Genomic DNA, 25,189 nt, shown 5'->3' with positions numbered 1-25,189 from the left:
CTGTTAGGGTAAAAATAGTATTTGGTCCCTAAACTTTACCAAAAATAGTATTATTTGTCACTTATAAATAGACCATTGTAACTGTACCATAATTAAAGAGAAGAGTCCAAATTTACAATTCTTTTTTCTTTACATCTTTTTAACCACACCTTTGTTGTAGTTACTTAGGATTGAAGCCTCACCATAATGGCAATAGATTTGGAATTTTCAAAACATGGGCCTCATTTGGGTAAATAGGAATTGGCCCATTTAGGTGATAGACAAAGAAATGCACAGACACAATTGCTTTATCATTGGGCCAACTAAATCAAAAACAGTCCTAAAAAGCCATAATAAAATCTCGACCGTCAAACATGTAGTACTCAGTTTTCAATCGGGACCCACCTTAAGTCAACGATCCAGATTTTTCCAAACTCTCACAGTCACAATAACATAGTATAACATAAACCCAGAGCTAAAACCCTACCAAAAGCCCATCTCATAAAATTCAAAACCTCTCAGTCTCTCTGTGTGCGCGAGTGTGTGTGTGTAAATTCTCAGCAATGCATCGAATAGTTTCAAAATTAGCTTCATCGATCACTTCCTCTACTTCAAGAAAAGTTGTAAGAAACTATGTTTGTTTGTTTGTTTTTTTAATTATTAAAAGTCTCAGCTTTACTGTAAAATTTGCTTGACCCTCCGTTTGGTTGCCGAGAAAGATTGGGAAATTTTCAATCTTTACTTCGATTTCCACTTGTTAACAAGAATTTGGGAATTGGGTTTTGATTGCTTTTCGTTTTTGCATCACATTTTTCTCACCAACCAAACGTGGCAATATATGCACTTTTCGTAATTCTATAGACTCCCACACTGTTGCTTTTTTGGGTTATTCAAGGGATTGTGTTTGATGGGTATGGATTAATTTGTGATGTAATGTTTGTTGGTTGGTTATATGGATTGGAAAGGTGTGTAGCAGAGTTGTCTGCAATAGAAATTATGTTGCCAAGGCTATTAATTTTGGGGTCGGGGCTCGGGCCGCAATGCTGCAAGGCGTTTCTGAGGTTGCAGAAGCTGTAAAAGTCACAATGGGACCAAAGGTATTGATCTATGTTCTATAATTTTATGTAGTTTGTGATTTCTAGATTTTGTTGGACACTCGTCAGTGTAGGCAGCAACAATGGCAGTAAGCCAATAGCTTGTTTTATATATTCAGTATAATATCCATATGTGGATGGAGCTTGTTATATATATAAATATTTTTTTGATAGGTATGATTTTGACTTATGGCGTCCGCTCTATGATGATTTTTCTTCATCATCAAGCCAAGACACCAAATGCTTTTTGGTGTAGGCGGGGTTTGAAATTGAACTCCTTATCTCTCATTCGACAATAGGAGACTTTACCAATTGAGCTAATCAAGGGCGGAGCTAAGGTTTTTTGTTTGGGGGGCCAAATTTTGGTACTAATATAGGAGTCATTAGTTAAGATAAATCATCACATACATGCGCACATACACATATATAAACAATTATATTTTGATACTAGAGTTGGTCATAGTTTATAAAATATAGTGTATATAAAATTAACAACTTTTGCATATGTATCTTCACAAGATAATTTTTAAGGGAACGTATCATCTTTTAATCTCCAATGAGAATTTAAAAACTGTCTTGTTTGATATTAAAAATGTAAAAAAATGAATTTGTGAAAAAAAAAACTACCTTGTTTCTATAATTACTAGATCGATTGACAAATTCTATTGATTTTTATGAGCATCATTGGACTAACTCAAACATTGGGGGGCCAAATTCTATTCTTGTAGCTAAATATATAAAGTTTTTAGTGTATTCACATAATATAATAGTATTTTTTTTTAAATTTGGGGGGGGGGGGGCATGGCCCCCCCCAAGCATTGCTATAGCTCCGCCCCTGGAGCTAATTGGCCCATATATCTCTTTATTTTACTCCTCTATACTTTCAAATGAAGTTTGATGGAGCACTGAGGAAAAAGAAGGCTACTTTTTTTTTTTTTGGGGGGGGGGGATTAGCCATTTCTTTTTGTAGGCTTAAATTGATTCCGTTAAAAAACTCATTTGATGTTATAATACGTGATTTTCTAGTATTGCTTTGATACCATGCAATAATAGTGAAAAAGAAATCTCAATTGATTATTGTTTTTCTTTGAATGAATTGATTATGATGGCACGCTCATTTATCTGGTTAGGAACTCTCCAAATTTTTGGAAACTAGGCTTTTAGAAAAAAGCACATTCACTTGCCAATGAGCTCTAGGTCAAATAGCTCTTCCTCCTTCCACAATGATGGGATGAGTTTAACAGAACAAGAAGACAACCTTATGGATTCAGAGGCTTATTAACTTCATTAGCCAATAAAAATAAAGATTCTTATGCCCTTTTTGTTTTATGTGTAAAATTTTTATTTGTCATCCTTATACTATCTTTTGATAATCTAGCATGTGTCTCAAGTTATGTGCCAAATTTAACGAAGGTAAGAATAGCTCAGAAATAGTTAAAGTGTGCTCTCATCACAGCTTTTCCCTTTTTCTTAATTTTCTGGTTGCTTGATTCAGGGCCGCAATGTGATAATTGAGCGAAGTCATAAAGATCCTCAAGTCACAAAGGATGGTGTTACTGTTGCAAAAAGTATCAGCTTTAAGGAAAAAGCCAAAAATGTTGGTGCAGATCTTGTAAAGCAGGTTGCAATTGCTACTAATACTGCTGCTGGAGATGGTAAACTAGTTGTTTTCTCTTGTTTATGTGCCTGAAAGAACATAATAGTTTGTCATGGATTTATAAACATACTGTGGAGACTTAGGCTTTGAATCGGGTTTATTTAATTTTTATTATTGATTAAGAGTTAGTTTATTGCTCTTAAGACTGCAGTGATAAATGCAATGAAGTATCAATTAGACATGTACCTTGAAGGTACTTCTTTTGGAGCTAAAAAAAGAAAGAAAGAAAATGCTCCAGGCAGCTCTCAACTCTCAGCTACTTAGGATTGCATTTCGCTTTGATTTGAATCGTTAGAATAATGTAGTTTATTTCTACCTGATGTTATGTACATAAGTGAGCCAATCAGCTCTAACTCAAATGCCACTTCTTCCTTCCATAAGAATGGGTGGAGGGTGAGGTCGTAGGATCAAAATCCACTGGGTGTGTGTCCAACCTACGAATAGAAAGAAGTTCATAAATGATGTTGAAGGGTTGTTACTACTCTTTTTCATCAATGTATAGTAAGATATCTTCTACTTAGTTTCAATCTGATTCTTATCTGTTTGCAGGTACTACTTGTGCAACTGTCCTAACTCAGGCAATACTCATTGAAGGGTGCAAGTCAGTAGCTGCCGGTGTGAATGTGATGGATTTGCGGAGTGGCATTAATATGGCAGTCGATGCCGTTTTATCTGATCTGAAAAGCAAAGCATTGATGATAAGCACATCAGAAGAAATTAAGCAGGTGATGGACTTCTCAGAGAGTAATCTCTCATTTTGGACTTGTTTGGTAGGGAAGGTTGTGTTATGTTATATTTTCTTGAACAATCTTGCTATTATGATCCTAGAAGTGGTATTTATTTTATACTCTAGTTAAAAAGAAAATCTGTGTGGTACTTTGAAGGGATGGGAAAATGACTTCTTGCAAACTTAGTTCTGAGAAATTTTTGCGTTCATGTGGGGTTTTAAATCTTTCTAATAAGTGTTCATGAATATCATTGGTGTTTGTACTATGCACAATGTTGATTTCTCTTGCTAAATTTACATTTGATATGTATTTTACTACTTTATATATGATCTCTTGTTCTAACGTTTGTTTATCAATTTATAAATATGTTAGGTTGCAACTATTTCAGCAAATGGTGAAAGTGAGATTGGAGATCTTATAGCTAGAGCAATGGAGAAAGTTGGAAAGGAAGGAGTCATTACTGTCTCTGTGAGCATCTTTTTTGTTTCTTCTAATGTTTATGATAGTTAAATTTGATACAGTTCGATATTGCTTATTTATGATTCAAAATTTGTAGGATGGGAATACGATGGATAATGAGTTAGAAGTGGTGGAAGGAATGAAGCTAGCCAGAGGCTACATATCTCCTTATTTTGTTACTGATCATAAGACCCAGAAATGTGTAAGTTCAGATCGTTATTGTTGTTTCCGGTATATTTGTACTTCAAACAGGACTTAGTGCTAGAATTAAGTCACTAGTAATAAGAATGTGCTGCTGCTTCCCCCCCTCTTATTGTATATATATTAGACTTTTTTCCCCTGAGCAGATGAGGTGCAAATGTTTCAATTTCTTGTGCATTTCCTTAGACCTTTTGTCTAATCAGCAAATACATGTCCTTATTTTTTTTCATAGGTAATAAGAGTAATATCAATCATGAAGAAAAAAAAGAAAGAAAGAAAATACATGGTGTTCATGATGGTGAACAAAAGCGAAAACAACAAACAACATCAAAGAAAATACATGTCCTTATATCATTGAAGGATGTAGAGTCAGCTTGCATATATCCGTCTTGACATGAAGTTTTTGCTATTTCTATTCCATGTTGTCAGTTAGTATTTTGGTGGCCCTTTGATCTTTGCGTTTGTCACGTTTTAGAGGCCACTCAAATTTAAATTTTATATGTGTGTGTGTGTGTGTATAATTTATGGATTTTGGCATACTTCCTATTTTTTAATTTCTTTCTCCACATCCTTTACCTTTTCTTTTGTTTGGGGGGGAGGGTTATTGCACCAGTTGTATGGTTGACATGGAAGCTTTTTCTCTGATGTGTGACCTAAAATTTGTTTCTTCATATTCATAGGAACTAGAGAACCCCCTGATCCTCATTTATGACAAGAAAATTTCAGACATGAATTCACTTGTTAGAATATTGGAGCTAGCAGTACAGGTAATTAACCTTTTCCTGAGGGGCTATTTTCGTAGGCAATGGTGAATGATCAAATGAACTTACAGAAAATGTTCTTGTTCTTGCTTCTGCTGCAATTGAATTCTTAACAGAAAAAAAGAGCACTACTTGTTGTGGCCGAGGATGTTGAAAGTGATGCACTTTCTATGCTTGTACTCAATAAGCATCATGCTGGGCTTAAGGTGATTACTTGGATATACTTGGAAGTTACTTTAAAATGTGTAACGTGTAAGATGGTACAGGTTATATTATATGACTTGTATATGTATATCTTGTATGTATGTATGTATGAAATATATATATATATATATTGATAAGTGTATATCTTGTATATATTAATGAAGTGCAATAATATTGAAATCCTTATGAGATAGATATGTTGTATTTCTAGTAATTCGTACATCCTTGGACATCAACATATTTTTCTCAAGAGGGCCACATGATTGTTGGTAGCAATATGATGTTCCACAGTTGTGTGCTCTTCACGCTTGAGCTATATAGATAGTTGAAGTACATGAAGGCCCTTTGACAGGAAGCAATATCAAAACTGAAACATCTGGGGGGAAGAGCTACATTATTGCATCCACTGCCCCCAACAACCCCCACCCCCACATTTTTTTTTTGTTTGTAAGCAGTTAAATGACTTCATATTTCTGAATTATGAAAGGTTTTCTAAAGGTTTTTTTTTTTTTTTTCTCCCATAAATCAAGAAATAAAAAAAGAAACTTATATAGTGGGACACAAACAAATGGAGTGCCCAAGAAGTTTAAGAGTTATTAATCGAGAGTTCTTGGTCTTCAGATCTTTCCACATGGAGTAAACAAAATAATGTATAGAATTCTAGCTCTAGAATAATTCTGGGCCTATCTTCGAAATTACATGTGACTCTAAAAATAATGCCAGACTTCTATCAAATGATACCTTTTAATATCTTGTGAATAGGTATTAACTTGTGACTTAGTCTGATGAGTGCCTATACATATGTACCTCTATATATCTTTAAATAACCCTATATTTGATTTTATAAGTTTTGGATATTTGATTATATTATTTTTATTTATTGAAGAGCATTAGTTATCTGCTGTGTTAGATGTATTTTTCTTTCTTTTATATTGACCATTTGTAAGGTCTGTTATTACTTCAATTGTAATTTAATTTCTTCATTATCCAGATGTTGACATTAATTCTGCTTGTTGTAGTGTCAACTTTCATAATTCACTAGTGTAATTTCATGTGTTTAGGTTTGTGCGATCAAAGCTCCTGGTTTTGGGGAAAATAGAAGAGCAAACTTAGATGATCTTGCCATTCTTACTGGGGGAGAGGTTATGCAATCTTTTACTCCTAAATTAATTTCTAATATATATATGGACTTATAATATGCATATTTTTTTTTTCCTTTTCTCTTTTTTATATTTTTTTTTATGCTAAGACCTTTATTGTACAGGTTATCACTGAAGACCGTGGTTTAACCCTTGACAAAGTGCAATTTGAAATGCTTGGAACTGCAAAAAAGGTTTCTGTTTTTTAGCATAGTGTGCTACGGTGCTATATTTGAATTTCTTTGGGACATAACTAACTTCAAAAAATAAAATAAAATAACAGGTGTCTGTCTCTCTTGATGACACAATAATTCTACATGGGGGTGGGGATAAGAAGCTGATTGAAGAAAGATGTGCAGAGGTATGCGGTTGGCTTTTCTCTTTAATTCCTTATTTATTTTCAGAAGTTTTATTCAGTGTGCTATTCACTTGGATGATTTTTTTGCCAATTTTTTTGATCAATAATTTTGACACATTAGAAATGCACTTTTCTTTTGATAATCATTAGAAATGCACTTAGTGCTACATGCATGGGTGAAATCACAATTCTGATGACCTCCTTATAGTGGTATAAAGCTCTTACCTTTTTTTTTTTTGGTTGTCCCATTGGCTTTTTAGTTTTTATTTTTAATACTCAAATTCAACTCAAATTTACTCACAAAACTTCATTTTCAATTACATTGGTGGTAATAGTTGCTTTCTTTTAAAGTTGCAATTAGGGTTAACACCAACTGATGATCTCTCTTTTCCTCATCTCTCTTCTTCAATCCCCCTCCCCCTAAACAAATTCTCTCATCAAGGTGTGGGTCCTGGAATGCACTCATACCTTTTTGCCATAGAATATAGGTTTTTTTCCCAAGTGTTTGCTTTTAACTTGATAAAAATGCTTTTAACTTTTGATCCTGGTAAAATTACCCATGTTCGCTTATTTCAATGTCAGACAAATACTTTTAAACTATTTCTGGTTCTTAAAAATTCTGCAAGCAATCCCTATATGCCTTGTTGGGTTTGTGCTATCAAATAATTGCCGCTTCTTACAACTTTCTGTTGATGCATAATTGTCTATTGTTCCCTTGGGAATTTCCCTGTTTGTTTAATCCTTTCCATATGCAGTATCTCATCCTTCAGTCTCTGTTAAATGCCATCAAACTTTTGTTACTACTATTTTCCCCTTCAGAGGAAGCCCTAACTCAATCAGCATTTTCAGAATTGATCATCTGTATGAAAAGAGGACCCTTAAGGTGTTTTGGTGATCAAATTTTTATAAAAATTTTCAGCAAGAGTTCCTGAGCTAATTTATACATTCTAAAACCAACTATAGTGACGCATAGAAACATGAGAGCTACTTACATTTATCCTGAACACCAGAAGCCTTACTCTTTTGGTAGTTGGGAAGGAAATTATTTAGATTTTGAAGATTCAAATTTGATTGCCTCAATCTGGACTCTAGAAATTAAAAATAGGAATGAACAGAAGTGAAGATTAATAACATTTACTGATGCTAATGATGTTCTACAGCTGAGGACAGCTATGGAGAAGAGTGATGCCGTGTTTGACAAGGAGAAAGCACAGGAAAGGCTATCAAAGCTGTCTGGTGGTGTGGCTGTTTTCAAGGTATGTTGCTCACTTGTCTGAATTCCTGCAGTGTGGGTGAATGATTGCCTTGACATGCATCCATTTTCTGTCAGGTTGGAGGGTCTAGTGAGGCAGAAGTTGAGGAAAGGAAGGATAGGGTCACGGATGCTTTAAACGCTACAAGAGCGGCTGTGGAAGAGGGTATTGTGCCAGGTAACTAGATTTTTGTCATTCCTCTAGGTTATATATATCCACAGCACATCAAGAACAATCGTAACTTGCTTGCCCTTATTAGGTGGTGGTGTTGCTCTTTTGTATGCTGCAAAAGGTTTGGAAAGCCTTCCAACGATAAATGAAGACCAGAAAACAGGCGTAAAGATAATCCAAAATGCTCTAAAGGTTTTATTTGTTGAATTTCCTCAGCCAGCATCTATCTTGGTGTTTATTTGCAGTTAAATACTGACAGTGAGCGTTTTGATTTGCTTTAGGCACCTGCATTCATAATAGCCTCAAATGCTGGTTTTGACGGTGCACTGGTTATTGGCAAATTGTTGGAACAAGATAATCATAATTTGGGTTTTGATGCTGCTAAAGGTTTGTTCTTTTATTTGTTACAAGAATTACCATCGTAGCCAACTTTACAATTTCTTTCCGTTAAAAGGTCTTAGACTATTGGGCTTGAATCATTTGCAAATCTGTCTTCTGTGGTATTTTTGGTCTATGGTAAAGTAAAATAGTGTAGGAAATTTCATGTTGTCTGAGTTGGAGCCTTTTCTGTCCAATAAAAAGAACATGGAAATTTCTGTGTCCAGACCCTGTAGGAATGAGGAGCGTCCACAAAGCCTTGTGCATTGTATGAAAGTTGAATTATTGAGAATGGAAAACTTTCCAACATGTTTATATTGAGAATTCTTATGAAAGTTGAATTATCCAATTTATTGCACGTGGATCTTGTTTCTCTTTCTTTTCTTTTCTAGTTTTTTATTTATTTTTATTTTTATTTTTATATTTGTTCATTCTAAATTTCTCAACACCTGGACTAATATCAAGTGATGATTGTTTAAAGCTGTTTATTTAATGATTTCCTGGTCATTTATTTAATAATAGTCCTTGTGCAAAACAGGTGTATATGTTGACATGGTGGAGGAGAGAATCATAGATCCTCTCAAAGTGGTTAGAACGGCTTTAGTCGACGCTACCAGGTAAAGATCATAGTTGGTCAAGCAAAAAAATTATGCATATCTAATATGTTTCATACCTTAAACTAACCACCATTATGTGCTTCTTTGTTACAGTATCTCATTGCTTCTGACAACAAGTGAGGCAACTGTATTTGATCATCCAAATGAGAAAAACAAACCTCCGAGCCGTATGCCAAATATGGATCAGATGCCCTATTAGAGGACCAATCTCAAAACCAGTTTTTTTAATTATTGCACATTTTTGTATCCATATTTGGGCCTTATGTCATTCATTTGTGAAATCTGAAAGAAATATGAATCTGGAAGCCCAAACCTTTCTTTTAGCTTATACCATATAGAAAATGAGTTACTAAATCACGATACAAAATTCTTTTGATTGAAATTCTTATTTGCTGAATGATTTAGGGTACTTTCAACTCTGCAATAAGAACATTATTAGAATATGCCCAGAAAACACACACAAACAGGGAAAAGAGAGAAGGAATTCTGTCATATTGAAGTTTATTATGACCAATTGTTGCACTTGCCTAAATAAAGGAATAAGAAGAGCATGGTTATGGGACCTTTTTAGATCTTATTTTTAATACAAGCTGGCCCAATGAATATGGAATGTACAATTGCAAGGATCATATGGATTCATTCTCCTTGGTCACTTAAATTAGAGGAAATGAATATTTTTGCCATTTCTGAGTGGGTCAAGCTAATCGTACAACTAGAAAAGAAGCTGAGAATTCCAAGAGAAGGGTCGAGGAACTTCACACTATTCACAACAGCGGCCTGATATGGATGATAAGAAACGAACTCATGAAATGTCAACAAAGGGAAATTCTAGACCCCATTCTTTCAATTTCTCAAACTAAAAAGATATACACTGATCGTATTTCTTTTGAGAATTTGCAGTTGGAGAAAAGTGAGAAGCTGTGCATGGGATCCTCCACATCCCCCCAATGTAAAGGTCAATTTCTAATTAGTTCTCAAAGAGGACAAAGTGTGTGGCAACTATTGGTAGGAATCGCATAAGTGAAGCCATTTTTGTATAGAGACAAGTTTTACTCCTATCATTTTAAAAATCAGTTGAAATGAACCAAGAGTCTGGTTACTTAGCTGGCTGACACTTTTTAATATTTCCAACGAAAACATTTAGGGTTCAAATTTCTCACCCTCAATTATCGAATTATAAAATAAAATCTCACGAAAATGAGATACAAAATTTGAAATTGTGAAGAGATGCTATGAATGTGATCCTTCAATTATGGAGTCGTTCATCTCTACCATATTGGTCTATAGAACACTTCAATAAATAAAGCGAAAAATATGCTCCAATCCTTCTTTGGTTGGTTTGTAAATCATATTTTTAGGGAGGAAATTTGCATAGCCCATTATATTGCTAGATAGAATTTTATTTTTAATATTTCAGGATTGATCCCCCATATCATACGTTTAACACCGTGTTTTTTGTCCCACAAGATAGAGATCATAGGTAAATCCCTTCCCCTTGTTGTTCCCTTTTCTTTTGCTCTTTGTTGAATGGAAGCATTACTTAGTCAAAATAAAAAATAAAAAATTGTCCTCTATGCTTGAACCTCCAATATATTCACATAGTATTGGATGACATGCATTCTTCTTTCTTAAACCCTTCAATTTTTATTAGGAAAACAAAAATCACTCAATACCTTTATTTTTAAAAGGAAGCCATATTCAAAGAAGTAAATTTTTTTTGGCTTTTGTCTACGATTGTTTGTTGTAAGAGCACAAGTTAAGATGCATATAATATTTTGTAATTTATTTATTTTTAATACATTTTTGAAAAAATTAAGTTAAATTGTATGCAAATATCAAGAAAAACACATACAACCTCAATGAATTTGTACATGCAAACCAATAAACTAGTGACAACTACATATATATATATATATATATATATATATTATTTTTAAAAAGTATTACATTTAATTCATAATTGATTAACTATTGTCCTAAGAATAATCATGAACAAATGTACCCTTATAGTCCTTTGCTTTCTTGGGTAAAATTTCCTAACACCCCCTTAAAATTTGGGCTACTAACCATTACATTCAAACTTTGTTTTAGCCAACTTACTCTACGAAGAAGTATAAACTTCACACACATGCCAAATTAGTAGAAAAAAAAAATTAAATAATGCTACTTGTGTAACGCATGTGAAAAACAAAATTAATAAAACCAAACCTTTGTCCTTGTATTTATTGTAAATTTCAGTCACATAATATAATTTAAGTCTTTAAACCTATGATGCATCGATACGGATATGAGTACGATTACGAATACGGGGATACAATATTTAAAAAAAAATCTAGGATACGGCAAGTAATTAATTAATTAATATTTATTTTAAGGTATATTTAAATAAATTTGTACATAATTTATATTTATTTTAAGTTTTAAAATTAAGTAACAATATATCACATTCTAATGTTTTTATTATCTAATGCTATATCTAATTTTTGATATTTCTAATGTTTCTTTTATATATATATATATATATATATATCACAGACCCACGTACCCATTCTCACCAATATACACACACACACACTCTGGTCTCTGAGTCAGACCCACAACGAGCCACAACAAACACGAGCCTAAGGGCCCAAGGCCCCAAAACCGAAAACGAAAAAACATTAAAACATAGAGTCGTGGGTCTGTCTGGGACGGCAAGGTCAGAGCAGAGTCGAGACTATTCATTCAAAATCAACCACCCAATGTTTACAAATTTGAAACTTTTTTTAGTTATTTGAGTCTCAATGCTTATTGCACCCAAGTTTTAGGCTTTAGCACACATCTGGCGCCATTTGAAGCCCATTATTTTGACAACCCAACCACACGAAAAAAACCTTGATTGATGTCAACGGATCTATTTTTGAAAATCTCACCTTCATGCTTGATGCTTTCTCTCAACGTTTCATATCAATCTCTTCACGTTTCTACAAAACCCACCTCTCTTTCCCACATGATCTCAGCCGTTCAATCTTAATACACACCCACAATACCCCCTTTGTCCACCATGATGAACTTCTTAAATTCTTTGATCACCTTCTTCGACAATGCACCACGGTTCAACACTGCAAACGCGTTCACACCCAAGTTGTTGTCACTGGCACGAACAGGTCAGCCTTCTTGGCTGCCCGGCTCGTGTCCGTATATGGCCGTTTCGGGCTTGTTATTGATGCACGGAAAGTGTTTGATGAAATTCCAGTTGAGGGTCTTTCAAACTTGCTATTGTGGAATTCAATTCTGAGAGCTAGTGTCTCAAATGGGTATTATGAAGAAGGCCTTAAAATTTATAATAAAATGCGAAAACTTGGGGTTTGGGCTGATGGATTCACTTTGCCTTTGGTAATAAAGGCATGTGCGTTTATGGGTGGTTTAAATTTGTGCAGGAATGTTCATACTCATGTTTTGCAACTGGGTTTTCACAATCATCTTCATGTTGTGAATGAATTGGTTGGAATGTATGGGAAGCTTGGGCGAATGGAGAGTGCCCGCCAATTGTTTGATAGAATGACTGTTAGAAGCTATATTTCATGGAATACCTTAGTTTCAGGTTATGCCTTTAACCATGATTGCAATGGTGCATCTGAGATGTTTAGGCAGATGGAGTTGGAAGGATTGGAGCCAAACCCTGTGACATGGACATCTCTGTTTTCAAGTCATGCTAGATGTGGGCGGAATAAAGAGACGGTAGAGTTGTTTGGTATGATGAGGAAGAGAGGAGTTGGGGCAACTGCTGAAGCGCTTGCTGTTGTGTTATCTGTATGTGCTGATTTGGTTGCAGTTGGAATTGGCATGGTCATTCATGGATATATTATAAGGGGTGGGTTTGAAAATTACATGTTTGTGAAGAATGCACTAATATGTATGTATGGGAAGTGTGGAGATGTAAAATATGCAAAAAATTTGTTTTTAGAGATGGAAACAAAGAATCTAGTGAGTTGGAATGCTTTGATAACATCATATGCTGAATCTGGATTATGCGATGAGGCATTTGCAATATTTTCCCAGCTAGAGACTTCAGGTGATTGTCCTGTGATCAGACCTAATGTCATAAGTTGGAGCTCTGTTATTGATGGATTTGCTTCTAACGGCCAAGGGGAGGAGTCCCTGAAACTTTTTAGGCAAATGCAGCTTGCCAATGTCATGCCTAATTGTGTGACGATATCCAGTGTTTTATCAGTTTGTGCAGAGTTAGCAGCAGTGAATCTCGGCAGGGAAATACATGGTCACGTGGTTAGGGCTTTGATGGATAGTAACATTTTGGTTGGAAACGGCTTGATTAATATGTACACAAAGTGTGGAAGTTTCAAGGAAGCCCATTTGGTATTTGAGAAAAATGATAATAGGGATTTAATTTCATGGAACTCAATGATTGCAGGGTATGGGATGCATGGGCTTGGTGAAAAAGCTTTAGAAACTTTTGATCAGATGATTGAATCTGGATTAAAGCCAGACAATATCACCTTTGTTGCTGTTCTTTCTGCTTGTAGTCATGCTGGGCTTGTTGTGGAGGGTCGTAGGCTATTTAATGAAATGACTCAAGAGTTTAGGGTTGAACCCCAAATGGAGCACTATACTTGCATGGTCGATCTCCTTGGACGTGCTGGGTTTTTACAAGAAGCAAGTGACATTGTGAAAAGCATGCCAATGGAACCCAATGATTGTGTATGGGGTGCCCTTCTGAACTCTTGTAGGAAGTACAAGAATACAGATGTTGCTGAAGAGACTGCCTCCCATATTTTTAATATGAGCTCAGAAACAACTGGGAACTACATGCTGCTATCAAATATTTTTGCTGCAAGTGGGAAATGGGTGGACTCTGCAAGGATGAGGATCTCAGCAAAGACAAAGGGTTTAAAGAAAGTTCCTGGCCTGAGTTGGATTGAGGTGAAGAAAAAGTTTTATGTGTTCTCAGCAGGGAACACTTTGCAACTGGGGTTGGACGAAGTTTATGGGACCCTTGAGGAATTGGCACTTCAAATGGAAAGTGAGTGCAGTTCAGTTCATAACAGCATCTTTGAACAAAATGTTGATGAAGAAGAAACATGTACCCGACTCAGAAACAAGGGAGAATCTGGAGAGTTTTTGAAGGCAACACAACCGTGATGGAGACTGAGGGAAGTGTACTTTGGTAAGCTCTTTCTTCCTTCTCGTTCGGGATCAAGAACCTGGCTCTATTGTTCCCTTTCTCTCTCTCTCTCTCTTTCTCTCTCTCTCTCTCTCCTTTCCAAATCTCACAGTTTATTTTGTGTGCTATTGAGCAGATTTGGTCTTGGGGAGCAGAGCTGTAAGGGCCCATGACAGTTTCTAGTTTAGCTCCTGATTTTCACAGACCTAGCACTCCAAGGTACCGATTCTGCATTTTTTGCTTCATTATAATCTTTAAACTTGCATTATTTTGATGATTTTCTTGAGTAGTTGAGGTTTCGGGGTTCTGTAGTTCAGATTGCGGTTTAAGATTTCTGGGTTTTTGGGTTTTCGTTATCTCTGAGTTCATATGGGTATCATTTTCATGCAAAACCCCCCTTGTAATTCTCTTTATCCTCTGATTTCCTCAGTTGGGTCAACCTTTTACAATGTACTCATTTCCTCAATTTTCACAAGCTTTACATTGCTGTAGATGTAACAATGATTAAAAATAGACATCAATTCTTGAATCTATTGCTTCATTATGTTTCAGACAATATTGGCATGATTATGAGTGATGACAATGTTCTGGAATCCAAGTTGGTTCGATGAATGTGAGTTTATCTATTCCTTCAATTACTAAGATTTTTCAGGTTTTGAGTTATCCAGAAATTTTTAGACATTAAAAGGGCAGACATATAATTATATATAACCAACTCCATCATGCAAAGCAAATTACATGATAAAAAAAAAAAAGAACTTTTAGGTTCCTACACATTCTTTGCCAACAAAGTTCCAAGCTCTAACATACAGTTACTAATATGAAAAGAGATAAATAATTCTTTTGCTTCTTAACTCTCACTAATATGAAAATTTAGCAGCCATGAGTTGTGACACCTCTGCTTATTGATAAGAAAGAAACAAGCTGGACAACAGGTCCAAACTAGTTAATTGACAACCCAATTTGGAGAGCACATGAAATCATATAGGAAAGTTTTTTTTATCTGATAGAAAATACTGTATTTCCCAACTGCAAAATCATTTACTAAACAATGAGCATCACTCAAAATGCTAACCTTCCCCAGCATTGCAGAAGTGTTAAGGAGACTGATGTGAGGAATTCTGGACCTAATAGTTTCATGATAAGTATGTGACTCAATCTTCAAATTCTGTAGATAATAAATCAATTACAAAAATGAGGTTTTAATCCATTTATCTGGTGTATAATGTCCTCCTGAAACAATAATAAGGGGAGAAAATTTTCTATGGTATTGAAATTTTATTTTATTTTATTTTATTTTTAACTCTTATCAAGATGAAGTTTAGCAGCTATGAGTTGTGATACCTCTGCTTATTGAGAAGAAAGAAACAAGCTGGATAACAGATCCAAACAAGTGAATTGATAACCCAATTTGGAATGCACATGAAATCATATAGGAAAGATTTTATTCATTTGGTAGAAACTGATGTTTCCCAGAAACAAAATTGTTTACCTCAAAATGCTAATCCTTGCAAAATTTATTGAAGATAAGTATAGTCTGTTGTGTAATATCCTCCTAACACAATCATGACGGGAGAAAATTTTTGAAGTCTCTCATTCTATTTATGGGGCTAAGAAATAAGTCTTAACACAAAACTAGCTGCAAAACCTTGCTTTTGCCACCACCTTTAACAATTGATGCCATGAGTGTTGAGTCCAGCCCATGATAGGAGAAGTTTATAAATTCCTTATTGGTAGACTGTAGTTGAACCAGGCATTTATTTGTGTATTTGAACATCAATAGTTAGCTAAACATTTCCAATTGTTTCTTGATTGATGTGTCTGCTTTCAATTCTGTCATATACTCTCTGTGTGGCATTTAGTTTTTTTTACAACAATGAAGCTTGGCTGATTTGTTGGACAAAACATATATAGGTGCAAGACTGAAGAGAGGAATGAGAAATTTGAAGTGGCATTATGGAAAAAGTCAGGGTAGGAAGACTGGGGGAAATGCTGGTTGGCTTCCACCACAAGTTGCAAAAATACTCTCTTTAGAGGTGTTCCCTTTCCTACTGCTAGGTAATTTATAGAAATGATGGCTGTAAGCAGAGAAGTGAACAGATAAAAAAAGCTTTTAGAGTGATGGGTTCAGTGCATGAACTGGGATTCTATAAGCAAATTCATTATATGGTCTTTTCATTATATGCCCTTTTAAAGAAATGCAGGAAAGATGTTTAATTGTCACTTTGTGGTCTTTTCTGTAGATAATTCATTCAATATCGATAAAAATTGCCTTGCTTCACAGTTCATACTGTTTACAGGCTCTTTTTAAGTTCTTGCAATGACATGAATTGAATTGAAGCTTTGTTTCCACTTTCTAGTTTCTGGCGTATGTTATAAATAAGCGTGTTGTATTTGGCATACATGCAAATTTGGTGTATTGGTGCAGCCTGTCAACCAAAGCACCTCAACCTCAGCTTTGGAATATCAAAGTAACCTTTCCACTTCCAGTAGTACTTTGAAGTTGGAAATTGGCTACATTCAGATACGAGATCATAATTTACTTTCATTCTGCTAATTAGATGGCATTATAATCAAATGGAAAGGAAACTTACATTGAAAACTCGAAATTTTTTTAGCTATCAATCCAAACAAATTTTCGGTTTTTGAAAATACTGTTCTTTTCTGCAGCTTACCAAACCTGTCTTTGACTTTGAAGATATGAAGAAGGGTAAAGTTAGTTTAAATAGTTCTTACACACAAGTTTGTATGTAATAGAGTGTGTGTAAAAGTGTTTATCCATACAAGAAAACTGTTTTATTTTTTTTTGAAAATAAAAAATAGTTATAAATTTTGCTTTTTTGTTTTTGTTTTTTTAGAGAGGAATGTCATGTTATAAGTTTTTAAAAAAGGGGGCTAAACTTCAAGAAGAGGGATGTCATGTAATTGTTAGACGTGCACACTTTTTCGATCATTTTATAGATGCATCATGCATGGGTCTTCTTAAATATTATCGGCTATTTGTAAAATATTTTGTACTATTTCTGGTTATAAAATCCATTCCATGCAACTCAGAAAATGATTGAAATTTTTTCCAAACTGCTTTCGCCTCTATCAACCTATGGCAACTAGTTAACCTAGCTATAGGAGCAAAAATTACAATAACATGCATTTAAAAAAAAAATCTATGTACTAATCATATATGATTCCAAAGCATGACCTTATGGAGAGAAACAATATTTCAAGAGAATTATCAGGTAAAAAGTCAAACGCATTATTAATTTTCTAAGAAGAAAAAAGAATAGAAAACGACAGGGGTACTTTAACTATTAGCCCATTTAAGCAATGACCTAAAGTTCCAAATGGAAAAATATCCCCCTAAAATTAAAAATATTATAATATTTATTTGTCCCATAACATTGCACAAAAATAATAATAAAAAGTAAGGCCTCTCACTTAGGAACAAAAAAAGAAAAAAAGAAGAAGACATCTTCTAATGGACGATAGAATGTCTTGCCTATCTATCTTACCATATAAAATTTTAATTAAGCCCATAAATTTAATAAATAAAAACTATTTTTAAAATATTATACACTTTTTGAGTTTTAAACATTTTATTAATATGTTTTACTATTTTTGTGGTAGTTTAATGCTGTAAAATTTTTTAATCTTCCAAAAATTCTACTCTTCCTTCCTCTTATCAAAATTAAAACCAGAATTAATTGTTTTCAAGACAAATTCTATTATTCAATAATTGAAGTCCAACATTGCCAAGAAAGATAATGACCATCTTGAAATATTATATTTATTCTAATATCGAATTTTTCAATATATTTTTTAGAATTAAAAGTTTTTTAAAATACAGTTTTTATGATTATATGAAAATAGTCCAATTAATGTATTAAATTGTGTGATTCATCTTTCTAATTTATATATTGCTTATAAAACATTAAGTAATAATACATTTTACATTTGCGTTTGGTCTCAAAATATGTTAAGTCGGCTGTATTTTTGAGTACCATGAATTTGAGTGAGATTTGAAAAGAAACTGTTTAAAACTAAATTGAGATATTCAATAGAAACAATAAAGTTTAGAATTTACAAGATTTTTATTTATTTATTTTATATTTAAAATACTCTACGCATATGAAAAACTTTCATAAAAATGTGACCATATTTGCATGAAACATTTAATATGCCAATAACAAGGTTAATATTTCTTGATTTTGGCATGATTGATGTGGTATTAGCACAGAGAAACTAATTCAATCAAGGCTAAAGTTGTTAAAAAAAAAAAAAAATCAAATTGATAGCTTTTTACAAAGAAGTGTTCAACAAGTACTACTATTGAAATATTGGAAAAACTAATTATTTTTCATAAAAGACCTTACTTTAAAATTTGTCTACTAAATCCACAAAATGTGTTTTAGTCGGCCTTGGATATATGTTTAAACTATACTAAGTACTGACAACAAAATGATATGAGAGGTTTGCTATTCTATGCCTTGCTAAACTTTCAATTGTTGCAATTTGTGAGGGTAAACAAAGTAGCTGCTCCTTTTAGATCATGATCCTGAGCTTGTTGGATGGAACCATCATCTTCTTTTAATGTCGCATTGTCTATCCTTAAGGTGACTTCATCACTGCAAATGTTTATTTGAATTTCAATAAGAGCCGAAAAAACACAGAAGGAAAATGTGGAAACTTGCTAACCTTAAGGCTTAAACAGTGATTACATGCTAAACTTAAACTTTCCTATGGGTAAACTTTGTGCTTATATCCACGGACTACACCGTTCCAACAAGTACAATTATTTTTATTTTTTAATTAATACAAGTACAACTATTTTCATGTTGTAAGACACTGGTTGATCTTAAAAATGGATATTAAAAACGATTTCCTGATGCTTAAATAAGTTCATGTCTTAAAACAACTAAATGTAAAAATGTTTTAAAGAATGTTGTAATTCTTTGATTAGATCTAACATGCCCATGGACATGAGATCTTCCCATGGTGTGTTTCATGCCATTTGCAGACACTAATTATCATATTAATAATAAATAACAAAACTGTTAGAAAAGCTAAATGAAAAAGCCAATACCAAATGGACAATATATTTCAAATCCAAAACGAGAACTTATTCACATAAAACCAACATTTATTGATAGCAAAATAACTTGGGAGAGTTTTTACATTCAAAACGAAATTGGAGTTCTTGATTATCTTTCAGGCCTAGCTTCTGAATATTATTAGAAAACAACATTCTTTCTCTTACAACACATCATCACAAAGAGTTGAACAATCATGAAAAACACAAATAGACCATCCATCCATCCAAAAATGAGATGGATAATCTAATCACGACGATAGGAGTAATTGTGTCAATGGTACAAACCTCCTTGCGATTAATTCTTCCGGCTCGAACTTAATCTCATTTCTTTCACAAGATACATCAAAAACCGGCTTAACATCATCGCATTCACTTTCTGGACCATGCTTATTAACATGCAAAGATGACAATGTTGATGCAGAATCTTGGACGGTCGTCCATGCATTGACATCTTCTTGCAAATGATTATTAACAACAAAGTACTGTTCTTGTTGATGCGGTCCAAGATAATGGTATTGCAATGCATTATTGTATGAACTCAAAGGATCTACACCAACCATCTCACAGTTGATTGTAGGATCTGTAGCTTCTGACATTTGTTGTTGATGTGCTTGAGCACGACATATAGCAAGTTGGTGAAGAACAATGTCAAGCTCGGCCTTGTTATATTCAATCAAGCGTTGCAACTCGCGTATGATCCTGTAACACCCACCAACAGGGTCATTGGCACGAACATCCGATTGGAAAATAATGGTGCGCATGGCCTCGTCCTTGTCGGGTTGATTGAGGTTCTTGATGATCTTGGTGATGTTGCTGACACCAAACAATTTATGGGCGTTGAGGAATTGTCTTTGGCGATCGTGAGGGAAATAAGGGGCGAGAATGCAGTCAGGAGCGCACTTCCTGCGTTGGTATTTACAAGCAGCGCAAGCTTGGGTGGTGCCGTTACCATGCCTTGTAGTAGTAGTAGTAGTAGTGCTATTATTATTAATGTTCATGGTAGGTTTTTGTTGTTGTTGTAGTTGTTTTTGTTGGTAATTGGGAGCTAAGGGGTGAGAGATATCGACTGCGTTTCCGGCGGGGGTGCTTAGGTGCAGTTTTTTTGGCTTGATGGGGGCTTTGTTTTCTGGTGCTTTCTCCCTTATTTTCTCGTAGGAAAAGGAGAAACAAAATGAGAGATGGAGAGAAATGAAAGGAGAGACGGACAGATATATTAGAAGCGAGAGAGAGAGAAAGAGAGAAAAAGAGATCCTAACAAATTTAGTTGTACATAGCGATATTTTTGGGATGTGAATTTGGATTGGTGATGGGAATGTGACTACGTGAGCTTTGCTAATGTGTTGAGATGGGGTGTTTTAGATGTGTTTTGAATATTTCAACTAATAATAGGACAATATTTAACCTCTTTATTTTTAGTAACTTTAAGGCAAAATGGATGACTTTTGGGTATTTAAAGGAGAAAAATATATTGTATAAGAAACTACCATTCTCATTAATTTGACCCACTAGAAAGAATGTTAAAAAATATAAATAAATCGTACGTGTAATTCTATTTTTCACAAGAAGGGGAAATGAAGTCATCTTATGATAGACAACGCTTACAAAGTCAATAACTGAAATGCAATCTAAAACACAAACTAAATGAGTCATTCCATGAAGTTTTCAATGGTTATGCTCTCTCTCATTTTTTTTTTTTTTTTTTCAAATTGTATTTGCAATGAGTATTAAATTTTCAATAATACTATGAATACACCTATTTTCACAACTTATTTAAGTGGTTTATTATGAGTAGTGATGAAGCTAGGAATTTTTTTAGAGGCTCCAAGTTAATTGTATAATAAAAAAATAAATCAAAATAATAACACACACACACACACATACATACATACATACATACATACATATATATATATAATATTTTTTTGATAAGTATAAAATATTTATTTATTGCTTATATACGTAATGTTTGTAATTTTGATTTAAAATATGATATTTTCTTACCTACACAAACAAATAAGTTTTACATTTTTGCCAAAAAAAAAAAAATGAAAAGAAAAAAAAGTAAGCCTTGACATGCCTAAAAACATACAAATCAATTTAATATAAATAAAATATAATTAAATTACATATGGTATACATTAAATGCAATTTAATTTAACTTTCTTATAAAAAAAAATACAATTTAATTTAATGAGTTATATATGATATTTAAAAAAAAAATTATAAATATGAGTTTTTTTTTTTTTTTTTGAGAAAATTTTATAAATATGAGTTATGTATGGCATAACAATATTTAGTCAATTATGTAAAGATTGGCGTGTTTTTAGATTTATTTTAAAAGTTTTCTTACACAAGAATCTTATCAATATATAGAGTTACTAGTTTTGTTTATGCGTAGATAGACGTGTCAGTCTACTAATATGACTGAAGAGTGATATAATAAGATCAAACAACAGCTTGCTAGCTAAAATTGAATAATCAATACCAAGCTTTAGCTTTGAGTTTTATAGGAAATTTAAAAAGAGTCAAGTTCCGTACTTTCTACTATTTTTATTTATTGTAATTATTACTATTAATACCAAGCTTTATTTTGAGTTTTATAGGAAATTTAAAAAGAGTCAAGTTTCCGTACTTTTTTCTATTATTATTATTATTATTTATCTGAGATAAAAAATTTATTCTAATTTAATTTAATCTAAATATATATATGTGTATGAAGTTTCTTGCTGGAGATATAAACCTAAACTTTTGCCGTCTCATCCGCACGAATTTATACTAGAGAAGTGAGTATTATACCAATAATACGTGGTAGTGAGTCAAGTTACTTTTAATTGCAACATGATAGTCTCTTAAAATCTGAAAATATTTATATTGGTTTTGTTTATGATGTAATAGTAGGTAATAAAATTACTTTAATCTTTGAATTATAGAAGGTATTGGATTGTTTATATATATATAATCATCTTATCACTACTTTAAAATTATATTTTTAAATGTTTGTTTTACTGTGGTGCAATTTGGTGCACAGATCTTGAGGCCTTTTAGAACTTGAAATTGAGTGAGGCATATGTCGTTAGAAAGTTTGTAATACCAAGTATTTGTTTAGGCTTTGGTTCTGGGATAAAACAAGTTGTTTAGGGTAGTTACAAGGGTGCGAATGTGAGATTTACACTGTTTTTGAGGTTTCATTAAATACATATTTGATGTAAATTTTTCTAAGTTTTGATCACACGAAACCCTCTGAAATAAATATTTTTTGCATAGTTTTTTGATGATACATGACCCACACGATATGTTTCTGATAAGTAATTCTATTTTTCACAAGAAGGGGAAATGAAGTCATCTTATGATAGATAACGCTTACAAAGTCAATAACTGAAATGCAATCTAAAACACCAACTAAATGAATCATTCCATGAAGTTTTCAATGGTAATGCTCTCTCTCTCATTTTTTTTTAAAATTGTATTTGCAATGAGCATTAAATTTTCAATAATACTACAAACACACCTATTTTCACAACTTATTTAAGTGGTTCATTGTGAGCAGTAATGAAGCTAGAAATTCTTTTAGAGGGGCCAAGTTAAATGTATAATAAAATAAATTAAATCAAAATAATAACACACACACACACATATATATATATAAAATATTTTTTTGATAAGTATAAAATATTTATTTATTGCTTTTATATATAATGTTTGTAATTTTGATTTAACATATGATATTTTCTTACCTACACAAACAAATAAGTTTTTACATCTTTGCCAAAAAAAAAAAAAAAAAAAGAGTAAGCCTTGACATGCCTAAAAACATACAAATCAATTTAATATAAATGAAATATAATTAAATTACATATGGTATATGTAAGTGCACAATTGCACCTGGACCCAAAGACAATCACGGGCTCAGGCCCAATGAGCCTTAAACAATAAAATTTGTAGAGCGTGAGCTTAAAACCTAGGTTAGAAGTACTGGGAGCTTAATAACAAACTTTTACGTGCAAACACTTGTAAACAATGAATGATAATTGCAAATGGGTCTCCTCGGACGTGAGCCGAGGACTACTTCTTTATTATTTCTCTTTCTTCCTCAAAGATTACAATTTCTTTTTTCCTTTCTTTGTTCCCCCCCCCTCTTTTATACTTCCTTCCTTGATACTTTTCGAACAGTGACTAGAAGTTTCCCCCTCACTGTGCAGGGGTCACCTCCCCATTAATGCGGCCAGGGAGGTAGGTGCAGAGCCTTTAATGCGGAGGTGACAGCCTTTACACTTGATATTTTCCTTAATACTGATGCATCTAGAAGATTCTGGATGTCCCCTTTTATCCCTTTTATCCAGAGTTGTGCCTTGACCTTTATAATAAAATCTTGAGTTCTCTTGGATCTGTCTAAGGTGAAATTCATCCTCGGCTGCATCCTCGGACCCTCGGCGTATGGGCCAACTCATAGAGTTTAACCCTGGAGCAGGTCGGCCCTCCATGTTATAGCCCAAAGGCCCATAAGCCCACTTGGGTCCTTTTACTCCCCATAATAGCCCCTCAAAACTCTATTTTTCATCATCCGAGGAGAAAAATAGGGTTTTGATCCAACGAACACTCCTTCCACACTTTCTGCAAATAACCACACATGTGAAAACCGTTTCGCGTTCCGGAGGGCGACACTTGGCGGTTTTATTTTCAAAAACGCGCGCATTTATTACCGTAAGTTATACCTTGTCCCCCACGTTCAACGGTGAGATGAGCATCCAACGGTCCTTATCATTCCACGAAAATTTGGGCGGGACGAACATAATTTCGAGGCCGCTTTTCCGCACATCGTGACGCTTCGGGAACCTGCGCCTTCATTTAATTCCCCAAGGGCTAATCCCATCAAAACATCAGCAATCATACTTTACCTGCAGAAAAACGTGGAAATTTGCACACCTTCAACTTTGTAAGTTCTTGCTCTCTCTATTCTTAACCTTTTCTCCTCGGATATAGTCCTCGGCTGTCCTCGTAGATATTCTCCCCTTTAGAGTTTAGCCTTTCGTTCTTTTCTGATGGGTAGGTTTAAGTGTCTAGTTGATACCGCCGCTGGAATGGAAGGCTTCAGAGCCAAGTATAACATTCCCGGCGATGTAGGTTTAAAATATTGCCCGGCAGAAGCCGTGGCCGATTCTAGAAAAGAGGGAGAGGTTATCATCCCAATGATAGCCTTTATAGAGGGTGGGATGACTCTCCCAATGAAACCGGTAACTAGGGAGTACCTTCGCAACCACCGGTTGTGTCCCGATCAGTGCCTCCCAAACGTTTTTAGAGTTTTGGGTAGTGTCGACGCTGTAAACGAGCAAATGGGTCTAAACCTCACCTGGCACGATGTCATCTTTCTGTACGAGTCCCATAAACTTTCCAATGTAGGTTACTACATTAAATCTCGTTCCAGTGTCGTTAGGCTAATCTCCTGTCTGCCCAAATCCAACAAAGGCATGAAGGATGACTACCTGATCGTCTCTGGGAACTGGCACGACGGCCTCCACTGCCCAGTTGAGTGGGGAGATCCAGGTGCGACACCTTAGGATTAACCTCCCCATCTCACAACTTCCTTTAATATTCACAAACATGCATACTAACATGTATTGATATTTGTTTAACTTTATCACTTGCTATGTGAATCTGACCATGTTGTTCACTTTCACGTCTTTCTTTGCAGATAAGCAACACGTGCGTCCACGCTTGAGCCACTGCAGCGTTGCCGATCTAAACCGAGTGCTTCGTTCCGAGGTGTTTGTCAGCGAGGACTTACAACTTAGAGCTGCTCATCTGATTTTGGGGTACACTCCCATCTCCTCGGACTTCCAGGAGATAGAAAACGCCATAGTCGCGGGTGACCGAAGACGAAGGAGAATAAACGTAGCCCGGCCCCACTTTTTGGACGACCACGATCTCCCGGACGCCCCTCAC

At 34.3% G+C, this 25,189-nt stretch overlaps 3 protein-coding genes across 4 annotated transcripts; 2 read left to right on the top strand and 1 right to left on the bottom strand.

The window, feature by feature from the left end:
• The first annotated feature begins 424 nt into the window (after positions 1–424).
• LOC142634146 (chaperonin CPN60-like 2, mitochondrial) lies at positions 425–9,396 on the top strand. Its single transcript, XM_075808424.1, has 17 exons — positions 425–602; positions 945–1,076; positions 2,569–2,728; positions 3,280–3,455; positions 3,831–3,926; positions 4,015–4,119; positions 4,799–4,885; positions 4,996–5,085; positions 6,145–6,225; positions 6,348–6,416; positions 6,506–6,583; positions 7,741–7,836; positions 7,911–8,010; positions 8,093–8,196; positions 8,286–8,391; positions 8,921–8,999; positions 9,093–9,396. The coding sequence occupies exons 1-17, from the start codon at positions 543–545 to the stop codon at positions 9,196–9,198; spliced, it is 1,725 nt and encodes a 574-aa protein (XP_075664539.1). The 5' UTR covers positions 425–542; the 3' UTR covers positions 9,199–9,396.
• A 2,399-nt stretch (positions 9,397–11,795) lies between these two features.
• Positions 11,796–16,217, top strand: LOC142634145 (putative pentatricopeptide repeat-containing protein At1g17630). 2 transcript variants are annotated; one of them, XM_075808422.1, is made up of 4 exons: positions 11,796–14,163; positions 14,297–14,379; positions 14,713–14,773; positions 16,075–16,217. In XM_075808422.1, the coding sequence occupies exon 1, from the start codon at positions 11,916–11,918 to the stop codon at positions 14,136–14,138; it is 2,223 nt and encodes a 740-aa protein (XP_075664537.1). In that variant the 5' UTR covers positions 11,796–11,915; the 3' UTR covers positions 14,139–14,163; positions 14,297–14,379; positions 14,713–14,773; positions 16,075–16,217. The 2 variants fall into 2 exon arrangements, with proteins under 2 accessions (XP_075664537.1, XP_075664538.1); XM_075808423.1 differs by lacking the exon at positions 14,713–14,773 and having other exon boundaries at positions 16,075–16,206.
• A 2,372-nt stretch (positions 16,218–18,589) lies between these two features.
• LOC142634712 (LOB domain-containing protein 22) lies at positions 18,590–20,247 on the bottom strand. The gene is made up of 2 exons (XM_075808983.1): positions 19,535–20,247; positions 18,590–18,782 (listed from the first exon to the last, which is right to left on the bottom strand). Exons 1-2 carry the CDS (start codon positions 20,245–20,247, stop codon positions 18,656–18,658), a joined length of 840 nt encoding a protein of 279 aa, XP_075665098.1. The 3' UTR covers positions 18,590–18,655.
• Between the last annotated feature and the right edge of the window lie 4,942 nt (positions 20,248–25,189).

Source organism: Castanea sativa, chromosome 5 (assembly GCF_040712315.1).
Source record: "Castanea sativa cultivar Marrone di Chiusa Pesio chromosome 5, ASM4071231v1".
Classification (NCBI taxonomy): domain Eukaryota; kingdom Viridiplantae; phylum Streptophyta; class Magnoliopsida; order Fagales; family Fagaceae; genus Castanea; species Castanea sativa.
Note: the sequence above shows the minus strand (reverse complement) of the source record. Positions and strands in the feature narration are given on the sequence as shown.